The 11403-nt window shown below is 47.2% G+C and overlaps 1 protein-coding gene across 1 annotated transcript; it reads left to right on the top strand.

The window, feature by feature from the left end:
* The first annotated feature begins 382 nt into the window (after nt 1–382).
* LOC134039858 (clustered mitochondria protein homolog) lies at nt 383–11124 on the top strand. Its single transcript, XM_062485990.1, has 28 exons — nt 383–2841; nt 3057–3214; nt 3390–3561; nt 3741–3881; nt 4102–4223; nt 4391–4545; nt 4753–4878; nt 4994–5141; nt 5234–5326; nt 5404–5622; nt 5721–5896; nt 5974–6276; nt 6381–6898; nt 7021–7122; nt 7216–7316; nt 7462–7614; nt 7716–7778; nt 7882–8141; nt 8344–8428; nt 8520–8673; nt 8818–8957; nt 9092–9172; nt 9268–9393; nt 9566–9687; nt 9804–9897; nt 10011–10145; nt 10275–10348; nt 10471–11124. The coding sequence occupies exons 1-28, from the start codon at nt 1479–1481 to the stop codon at nt 10580–10582; spliced, it is 5496 nt and encodes a 1831-aa protein (XP_062341974.1). The 5' UTR covers nt 383–1478; the 3' UTR covers nt 10583–11124.
* Nucleotides 11125–11403: the final 279 nt, after the last annotated feature.

Below are 11403 nucleotides of genomic sequence, written 5' to 3' on the forward strand. Positions count from 1 at the left end.
CTTGAAAAGTGTCTATGATAGTTTAATAGTGAGCTTGATAATACACAAATTTGCAGTTGCAAAAATATGTTATTGTAGGCTATTTAATATTTGTAAGAAAAAAACATTTTTCACTTTCCTTTGAAAAAGTTGCATTCCAGAATGTTCCCACGATTCTCTCTGAACTGCTGCTCAGAATGGTAATGTCACTGCAGCGCTGCCATGGCAACGAGTGAGGCTCCAGCCAGCGCCTTTATGGAGTTCAGTGTGTGCTGAGTGTGAGTGTGTGTGTGTGTGTGTTTGTGTGCATCTATTTAGATAGATTGTCAGGGGCCCGGCTTTGTCCCGAGAGGGGGTGGTGAATATATCTGGGTCCTTGTGATGTTCTCCAAGAGGGCAAAATAAAGAGGTGTCAGAGTGGTCTAGCTGCTATTTATAAACCCTGCAGCTTCATTCTTTCTGCACGTGCTCAGCAGGGTCGGCAAACTGCATGCTCAGGCATCCAGGAAGTGACATCATTCTGTTCAAGCTCAGTCAATCTGGAAAGCGCCCTCGTGTGGAGTGGGACAACTACTGACGGGAATTGTGTGTGTGTGTGTGTTGGTGTGCATGTGTGTGTCTTATACGGCTGGGGAGCAACGGAGGGCTGGCTAGTTCTCCGTCAGACCCCCTCTAACCCTCGCTGAAACACTACCACACCGTGAAGGGCAGTGGAGGACACACACCAGGCTTGTGCAACGGGCTTCAGCAGCATGGAGAGCAGAGCCGCCACATCTACAGGACAGGACAGCCAGAGAAACTGATCAGCCAATCCAACAGCAGGAGTCGGCTGGAGAAGAGGAGTCTGCAGGAGGACCTGGACTGGTAGGAGCAAGACGAACTCCTCTGTTCTGCTGGGATTGTCTGATGTGTTTGATCTGGTTCCAGGAGGGAAAATGTATCTACTTTCATCTTGTCTCTTTTACGGGTTCTTTTCAGTTTGATCACGCTGTGCTGTTTGGATTACAGTACTGACTGATTTGGGATATCATTTATTTGGATTACGTTGATATCCAGAGACAGTGATCGTTGCCAGTGTAGTGTAGGAACTGTGTGTCTTAAAGTCTGTCCATCTAGCTTCGGAATGGCCTTTTGTCAGAACTCGCTGACTGTAAAGTCATTACAAAAAGATTCCTCAAGTCATTCTTTAAGAGTTCTCCCACAGGTGACCCCAACAGAAGAACTACACTGACATTCCAGCCTTATAATCTGGTAAATGATCCAAGTTCCTGTTGGAATCATCAGCTGTGAGCCAGACGTGATGTGTTTTTATGTGCGCATAAAGTAAAGTTTTGCACGACTGTATAGAAGCACAAGCGATTTGGGGAATATCTGAAAGATTGTGTCAGACCGCGGTGGCAAGATTCTGCTTATGAAATCCCTCCTTGGCTTTCCCCTGGACTTGTTGTGACCTTTATCCCCTCACAGACAAGCACAACAGCAGCCCTGTTTGGGAAATCATGGGGAATGTGTTCAAGTGCTGTCCAATGTTGGGAGGCTTCTTTCGGTGTCAGACGGCTCCACAAGACGGGGATGCAGAACGGTCTCCTCTGCTGTCTGAAGAGGGCAGCGAATGTGAGACCCTATGGGACGACGCAGAACAGGATCTACTAACAAACCCCACTCTGGAACAAGGTCATTTCCTGTTTCCCGACATAGTCCTCAGCAGTAGCCTTGGAGTGGATGTGGCCGTGGTCGACCCATCGGTGTGTCTGCTGGTGACGAAGGACGACCAGGCGAGAGGGGCGGGATCGACCGTGCGGGGGGATGAGAGGACAGATGGAGAGCCAGTGGAAGGAATGGATGGAGGAAGAGAGAGGCTGTGCTCTGAGGTGGAGACGCAAACAGAGTCTGGGATGGAGGCAGGGATGGAGGCACAGACACAAACAGAGGCACAGACAGAGACACAGACACAAGCAGACTATCTCATGGAGACAGATAATAAGATGGACACGAACACCCAAAGCCTGAGACACAAAGCAAAAGAGTCCTACTGTTTGTCAGACGTACAGAACCAGTTAGATATAATAGGGATACAAGCAGAAAAATGCAAAACATCCCAAACACAGACACACACTCAATTACTGGCAGTGACTGAACTGAGCACTGTCAACACAGACCAGACAACAGCTCTCTCTGAACCAATTGTTGACCAGATGGAAAAGAAGACTGTCCTGACAAAGGAGTGTGCAGATGAGAGTGAGTGGAGTCATGTCCTGACAGTGCAAACGGCCTCCCAGATAGAACAGAATGAAGACCAGACCAAACAGAACACTGTCCAAATGGAACGGAACACTGACCAGACACAACAGAACATGGAACTCACAGAACCAAGCCAAGTCCTGATGGAACAAACCATAGATTTGAGAGAATATTGTGGAGCCAAGGATCAGATGGAACCAAGTATAGGTAAAACCAAACAGAATACTTCCCAGACAGAACAGATTATTGACCCTGGAGACCTGAACACTCCCCAAGCTGAACAGATAACTGACCCTGGATACCTGGACACTGACCAGATTGAACAGAGAACTGACCCTGGATACCTGGACACTGACCAGACTGAACAGAAAACTGACCCTGGAGATCTGGACACTGACCAGACTGGACAGAGAACTGACCCTGGATACCTGGACACTGACCAGACTGAACAAGACACGGAGCAGGTAAGCCCAGATGCTGAGGAGTTGAAACAGGCTGCTGAGAGAGAAGACCAGGCTGGGACAGGTGTGGATGCAGGTGAGGAGGATGGCGTCGCAGAGTCCAAACAGATAACCTTGTTTATGGTGGACAAGCTGTTTCTGGCTGCTCCACACATCACAGGTAGGTATGAGAGAGAGAGAGAGAGAGAGAGAGAGAGAGAGAGAGAGAGAGAGAGAGAGAGAGAGAGAGAGAGAGAGAGAGAGAGAGAGAGAGAGAGAGAGAGAGAGAGAGAGAGAGAGAGAGAGAGAGAGAGAGAGAGAGAGAGTGATGCCACAACCAATTCAACATGTAGGTGAGAGAGAGTGATTCAAAAACGTTGTCTACATAAACCGTAGGGCCCACCAGTGTTAACCAACCAGATGAAGAACCAAAGGACAAGGGGACGAATGCAGATGAAGGGGAGGAGATTAGCATCCAGGAAGTGATCCGTCTGCAGGAAGAGGGGTTTACTGTTAGGATCCAGGCACCAGGATCAGAAACATTTGATCTCCAGGTATTAACACTTGTCCAGTTTGTCTATATCTTCTACATTTCTAGTGTCATTTATCCATTTTCTGTTTGATGTGAAACTCCCTTTCTAGATCCCTTTACTTATCTGAACTTCTCATCCTCAATCTTCTCGCTCTCCTTCCCCCGCCCCCTTTCTTCCTGTCATCCCTCTCTCCCAGGTGTCAGGTCAGATGCTGGTGTTGGAGTTGCAGCAGGTGCTGTTGGACCATGAGCTCACCTGTCACCGCACCTGTTTCTCCCTGCAGCTTGAGGGGGCTACGCTGGACGGCCTCACCGAACTGCGCTCCATTCCAAGCCTGCTGGAGGGGGCGCTCCTCAAAGTAGTGGAGGGTAACATACAGTTTGTATTAACATACTGTAATCTATACATTCATGTACAGTATTTATGCATTTACAATTAGACTAGCTCCCACAAAACAACTGAAATCCAAAACTCGATGCAGTAGATGTCACCCTCTCTTGGAGGTACATCACGTGTTGATGTAATCCTCCATGGCTGATGCCGACAGATCCTTACACTGTGCGTGACGCTCGCCTCCACCTGCGACATGTTCGTGACCTGCTGAGGGGCCTGGATCCTACCGATGCACACAACGGCCTCAACGGCAGCTCACTCTCTTACCTGGGCCTCTACACACAGGGAGACATGGGTAATGTAGTTCTCTTCTCTGACAGATGTTCACTCATTTTAACTATAAATGAAATTAAATGTAATCCAAACCCAGTGTTGACACATATTTCATGGTGACTGGTGATGACAGTTCTAAAATTTGGAAATAATTGTAATGAAGCATTCCCAGTTGAACAGACATCTAATCCTGAACAGACAGCCATAAACGTCTGGCATCTGTCGCTGCCTCCTCCCTACAGAGACAGGAGCACGGAAGGGCCCTGGGCAAGATTCCCCCAACTACACCCCCCCTGATTACATCCTTCCTGGGAGTAAGGACCGCCCACTCATGCCACTGCAGCCAATGAGAGAAGATTGGAGGGTAAGAGGTAGTTAGGCTGGGAACACAAACTTAAGTGGAACTCAACAAGACAAACACATTACTGTGAAACTTGTAGCGCAGCTGAACGAGTCACCTCAGAGTGACATCAGTGTCTGCTGGTGGATCATGTGAAGGTCATCCCAGATCATGTCTTCTGTGTCGGGTAGCCGTTGCAGTGCCTGCGGGTCCTGACAGTGAGCAGCTGGAACCCTCCTCCAGGAAACAGGAAGATGCACGGGGACCTGATGTATCTGAACGCCGTCACTGTGGAGGACAAACACCTCAGCATCACTGCCTCCACACGAGGCTTCTACCTCAACCAGTGAGTTGTTCCCGGCGGCCAGGCATCCAGACACACCTTTAAACTGTCACTTTACTGACCTTCCAGACTCTTGAACCGATTTTCTGTTGACACAGCAATAGCTGACTGTTGATGTATCACCTCCTGCTAGGTGTCATCTACATCTACAATTAGATTTGATTATAAAAAAGTATTTGCTGTATTCTGCGCTCTTGTCATCTGTCACAGATCGACTGCCTTTACCTTTAACCCCAAGCCAGCTGCACCCAAGTTCCTTTGCCATTCCCTTGTGGAATTGCTTAGTCAGGTGAGCCCCACCTTCAGGAAGAACTTTAACACCCTGCAGAAGATGAGGTGAGCATGTGGTCTACCCGGTCTACATTAGTACATCGCTAACGTATACTCATCCCGAGAGTACCATAGTGTTGCCATGGCTACACAATGTGCCCCTCCCTCTGTTGGCTCTCAGGGTCCTTCGGCACCCCTATGAGAGAATAGCCACGCCCTTCCAGGTGTTCACCTGGACAGCCCCCCTGGGAGACCACACCCTGAACTGTGTGAGAGCTGAGGAGACCCACACCAGCCGCATGGGGCAGGATGAAAACACGGCTGGACAGGTGAAACACACAAACGTGTTGCACGGGGAAATGCACGTCACATGACCTCGACGAACGAGGAGTTTGTGGTGACTTGCGTTTTGTGGACACAGAGTCGAGACTGGAATGAAGAGTTGCAGGCGGGGAGAGAACTCCCCAGACAGAACCTTCAGGAACGCCTACTCAGAGAGAGGACTTTATTTAAGGTGAGACCTCGGCTGTTTTATCTGCTCGTCCCCCTGTTTCCTCCAACCTTTCCATCAAACATCACTTCCCTTTTCAGACAAACAGCGACTTTCTCGCTGCTGCAAGGCGAGGTGCCATGGCAGTGGTTGACGGTAACGTCATGGCGATAAACCCGGGGGAGGAGCCCCGTATGCAAATGTTCATCTGGAACAGCTTGTTTTTCAGCCTGGGTTTTGATGTGCGTGACCACTACCACTCCCTAGGGGGCGACGCTGCTGCCCACGCTGCCGCCACCTGTGACCTGAGAGGAGTGCAGGTGAGAACGAAAAGTATGGAACCATTACAGAGATTATTCACTACCTAAGACAGACTGTTGTGTTTGCATACTGGCTGTGTTGTGTGGTTGTGCTACAGGCTTATGCAGCTCTCGATACAGACGGTCTCCATACACTAGGAACCGCTGTACTGGATTACCGTGGTTACCGTGTAACCGCCCAAACGATTGTCCCTGGAATTCTGGATAAGGATCAGGAGCAGAGTGTGGTCTATGGGTCTAATGATTATGGAAAGACTATCGTCACACATCCCAGGTAACACACAAGCACATGAGCACACGTGCTTTGTAATGTGTTTGATGGGCTAGAAAAAGCATCTTGTTATATTGCAGATTTGTAGAGCTTCTAAACAGCACCAGTGGGCCAATGAGGATTAAGCGTCACCTGGTGCTTGACCATACCCATCTCCCTGTGGAACTCTGTTCCTCTGTCGAGACCAAGGGCATTCTGGGAAACGATGGAAGACATTACATCCTTGACCTCATACGCTCCTACCCACCTGACCTCAACTTCCTGTTCTTGGAGGAAGGGGAGGAGCTACAAGAGGACTGCCACCGCCCTGGTTTCCCACGGCAACACCCGCACAGCCTGGCCAGTCTGAGACCAGAGCTGCTGGAGGCTTTTGTCCAACACAGGTCAAACACTTGCAGTACATGGCTGAACAGGATGTCATCAGAACTATTTAATGTCACAAATTGCCAGTTTTCACATGATGACTGACAGAAAACGTTCCATACAGGTATGAAGTTTTCCTCGAGATGGTTGCCTCCGGGCTCAACCAAGAGGAAGTGTCTCAAGAAGAGACAGGGAATGGCACTCAAGCAGATAGGAGACTGGCTGAAGGTGGGAGCCTGGCTGAAGGTGGGAGACTGGCTGAAGGTGGGAGACTGGCTGAAGGTGGGAGACTGGCTGAAGGTGGGAGACTGGCTGAAGGTGGGAGCCTGGCTGAAAGTGGGAGACTGGCTGAAGGTGGGAGACTGGCTGAAGGTGGGAGACTGGCTGAAGGTGGGAGCCTGGCTGAAGGTGGGAGCCTGGCTGAAGGTGGGAGACTGGCTGAAGGTGGGAGCCTGGCTGAAGGTGGGAGCCTGGCTGAAGGTGGGAGCCTGGCTGAAGGTGGGAGACTGGCTGAAGGTGGGAGCCTGGCTGAAGGTGGGAGACTGGCTGAAGGTGGGAGCCTGGCTGAAGGTGGGAGCCTGTCGATGGACCAGGCCACAGCTCTGGAGTCAGCAGAAACAGCAGGATTCAGAACCGGCGCAGGTGATAGACTGACAGACACTTTAACAAGGACAATATTTTAAAACTCCCCTACACAAACAGGAATATTTTCATGTGAGGATGTAAACATGAAATGTGTTTTTCAAATGTGTGTGTCTTTGTAGATACTCGCAAAAGAGTGGTGATCCAGAAGGCTTGTGAGGCTGTTGGCTCAGTCAGTGACTCCTGCTTTGATATCAGATTCAACCCTAACATCATCTCTTCTGGTACATAGATCATAGCATCGCACATGCTCACATGCTCACACAAAAGATCCAAAACACAATCAGATGTCTTTGTGGTGTCTGTCTATGTTGCAGGGGTGCGTTTCCCAGCAGAACTGTCTGAGGACGTTCAGAAACAAAGGCAGTTGTTAAAAGATGTTGCTGTCTTCTTGCTATCCAATCAGATTCCATCACTGGTAAGACCTGTGAGCGTCCTACACCCATGCACCAAGAGCACTTTGAAATCAGACAGATTATAGCTGTGTGTGTTTGTGTCTGCATGCCCATGTGTGTGTGTCTGATTGCCTGTGTGTGGTGTGTGTTTGTGTGTGTGTGTTGAAGATAAGGGACTGTCTGGATTATACGGTGGTGGTGATGGATGGAGGTACCCTGACTGCAGAGCTTCATGAGCGGGGTGTGAATGTACGTTACCTGGGCACTTTGCTGGAGCAACTGGAGAACACTGGGGAGGGAAAGAGGCTCGGGCATTTGCAGGTATACTACACAACACGCACTACATACCTTCTGGAAACTTTCTTATATGTAATCCCATATTTACTGTCACAGAGCAACTGTTCACCTGTTCTTTTTTTAAGAGAGTTGCCATTGGTGAGGTGATTATCAGGAGTGCCAAACACATTTTCAAGACGTATCTACAGGTAAGAAAATCGATACTTTCAGAAAACATAAATTCCTTTTATGTTTTTTAACCTTTTTTACTAATAGGGTTCCTATTGTATACCTTGTGTGTATTTTTCCCAGGGTGTTGAGCCCTCAGCCCTATCCGCAGCTGTCAGCCACTTCCTGAACTGCCTCCTGAGTTCCTCTTCCTCATCCTCTGACTCCGCCTCCTTCGTGCCACCAGATGAGCTTCTGTCCCGTCGCAGGAGCCGCCGGCGTCGTAGCCATGGAAATCGAGTTTCCATGGTTACAGATGTCGTCTGGGCAAGGCTGACTCCCAGTGACCTCTGGAGTAAGATCAATACTGAGGCAGAGCGGTACTACCACTACAGACTGTGCTGGTGAGTGAGTGAGTGAGTAAACATGTATGAGGGGCCGTTTAGGAAATAATTCAGACTGTCACATTGTGTGAATGTTTCAAATGTGAATGTCTTTGTGTTTCATATGTGTTTGTGTAAGGACAGTCTGAATTATTTCCTAAACAGCCCCTAATAAATATGGCATTTCTTTACAACCTATCCTTTTGTCTCTCTTGCTGGGTAGTGAGAACATAGATAAGGCAATTGAAAAGTACAGTCTACAGAAGATCTCCCTGCTCAGGGAGATGGCCATCAAAACAGGCATCCAGGTCAGATATGCAGGAGATCTCACACATTACACATACCGATATTCCCTTTGTCCACAAAATTTAATTCAAGTAATTCTTTCCTCCCTTGTAGGTGCAGTTGAGGGAGTATGTGTTTGAGTCTCGGCATAGGCCAGTGTTTAGTGAGGAGGATGTCATCAACATGTTTCCTGTGGTCAAACACCTCAGCCCTACAGACTCTGACGCAACACAGCTGATACAGCAATCCCAGGCCACCATACATCAAGGTCAACTTATGATGGTTTTAATACTGCTTACTAGTAGTACTATAATTATTTCCTAATACAAGCAGTCCCTGAGGCTTTAGTGCCTGAGGGACTGCCTGCTTTAGTCCCTCAGGGTATACTAAATTTGTGTGTGTGTGATTTCAGGGCTCCTTAAGGAGGGCTGTGAGTTGATAAGACAAGCTCTCACCTTGTTCAGCAGTGTGTGTGGGGTTCTGCACAAGGACGTGAGCATTTGCCTGCGTCTGCTTGGACGACTCTGCTATTTAATCGGAGATTTTACTGAGGTAAACTCATTTCAATCATAACCCCTCTGCAGTGTGTTTATCCAACAATCCATTCCCTGTATTTCTACCAGAAAAATCATTTCGTACTGTGTCCACAACCCAAACCTGAAAGGGCAGATGTGTCTCTTCTCCAGGCCCTCAGTCATCAGGAGAAGGCTGCCCTCATCACTGAGAGAGTGCAGGGCATAGATCACCCTCAGACCATACAGGATTATGTGAGTTGCTGCCTCCTTGACAAAAACGTTATATCGTTACAGTTATTGTCTAATCGTAATCTAGAAAAGTAACGATGTTTTTGGTTGTGCGTCAGACTCATCTGGCCCTGTACTGCTTCGCCGGGGGTCAGATCTCTACCTCCCTGCGTCTGCTCTATCGCGCTCGCTACCTCTCTCTGCTTGTGGTTGGAGAAGACCACCCACAGGTGGCGCTGTTGGACGTAAGTCAAACTGGGAATAGACTCTTCCCTTGTTGATTGAATAGCTTTCCTGGAAAATGCTAATTGATTGCTTGGTTGGGTGATTGATTTTTTCATTCATTTATTATTTACTGATTTCTTTCCTGCCTGTCTTTTAATATGTGCAAACATGTCTTCTGCTCTGCCTGTGCAGAGTATGTTGGGTTTGGTGTTGCATGGGCTGTTGGAGTATGACCTTTCGCTGAGGTTCCTACAGAATGCCTTAACCCTCACCTTAAAATACCATGGTACAACATCTCTTAAACACGCACAGAGGTAATTTTATGATATTTCTTTTATTTATACAAAGGTTATTTAGGCCTTTTCTCATTCCATCTCTCTAAATGTATTTGTTTCTCTAACCCTCCCCATCTCCTCTTCCTCTAATGCAGTTATCACTTGCTAGCTATGGTATTTGAAAGCAAGGGAGACTTCCGCTCAGCTCTGCAACATGAGAAGGAGGCTTATTCCATATACAAGAACCAAGTAATCTTTTTAGTTGTGGGAGATTGTTTTTCCGATTAAACTGATTATCTACTGATACTTGTACGGTACTTGTCTGTCATGACATCCGGTTTGAGCTAGTTGTACACCCACAGGTAGGGGACAGCCATGGGAGTGCCCGAGAGAGCTCAGAGTACCTGGAGAGTCTGACCCAGCAGGCAGTGACTCTCCAGAGAGCCATTAACCATATCTACAGTAGCGTCTCAAGCACCTGCCTCACACCACTGAAGGTCTTTGCTCCCAATACACACAAACCTGCTCGTTTGCATAGCAACGCATCACAGACCTCACTTGACATCACAGACATTTGCATGCTTGCTAGTTTATTCAATTCCTTCTTTTCCTTTTTATTTCTCTAGTTTTCCACTCCCAGACTCCCTGTGGTTCTTCAACAGCTCAATCTTGTCTGTGGGATCATCCTGGTTCCACTCAGGTAAACCTTCCCACTGTCATAAACTTTTTTTTAAATGACCATGTTCATAACCAGCTGTGAGTTCAGCGATCCCGATAGTTAATGTGGATAGTTAATTGCCCTCCTTCCCTTCGTCTCCATAGCAACAAGGACCTTAAGCAGCTGAGGGCGGAGTTGAAGGGGAACAGAGAAGAGGGACATGCTCTGATTCAAGAGCTGGATGGTCTTATGGACAAATTATCTGTACGTGCCTGACCACAACACAATATATGCTTTGGTAGATGGATGCACTACTAAACAATTTACAACCTTTACACATGCATATCTATGCATAATAAGGACTGTCATCCCAATACAGTAAACACTGTTAAAAAGGAAGACTTTTCATTTGAGAGACATTTTCATTAGTTTTATTTCATTTAAGAGACTGGTGTAAGAATGTAATGAACTAATGTGTATAAACGATGTGCTCTAGTCTCAACTGACAGCCAAATAGAATGACTAAGTTACTATTCAGAATAACTGTAAAGGGGAGGAACTTCAGTAGAACTGTAGAAGGCACATTTAGTACATTGGCGTGTGAAATAAACTGGAAAGGAGAACATGTGTACCATACAGTGTTTACCGTGTTCATCTGAGTAGGTCTCTTGGCCACTTGTTACAATGGATGTTGGTTGGATAAAATGTAAGAAAAAAACACTATGCAAAAGGCTGTTCTGATTTTCCTAACTGTTAAGTAATTCTTACTGACCTCTTGAAATTATTGACTTGGTTAACTTTGGGACACAATTCTCATTAAATGTGTGCTCATCCTTTTTCTGCTTTTGGTGCATTTCGGCATTGCAAAACATTCCTTTAAGACCCTATGTCCAGCAAGGTGAAATATTGTGTAACAGTCCTGGCATTCTTGCCCACAGTGGTTATGCTCCCCATCTTAAATTAATTGCAGTTAACAGTTATTGATATACGGGAGAATTTGAGCCTAAGTAATGAGAGAACAACCAAATCAAAATAGTCAGCGATGGAATGTTTTCACAGTTTACATTCCCTTCATATACCCTCAAATGTAATATATA

This window comes from Osmerus eperlanus, chromosome 19 (genome assembly GCF_963692335.1).
Source record: "Osmerus eperlanus chromosome 19, fOsmEpe2.1, whole genome shotgun sequence".
Taxonomy (NCBI): Eukaryota; Metazoa; Chordata; class Actinopteri; order Osmeriformes; family Osmeridae; genus Osmerus; species Osmerus eperlanus.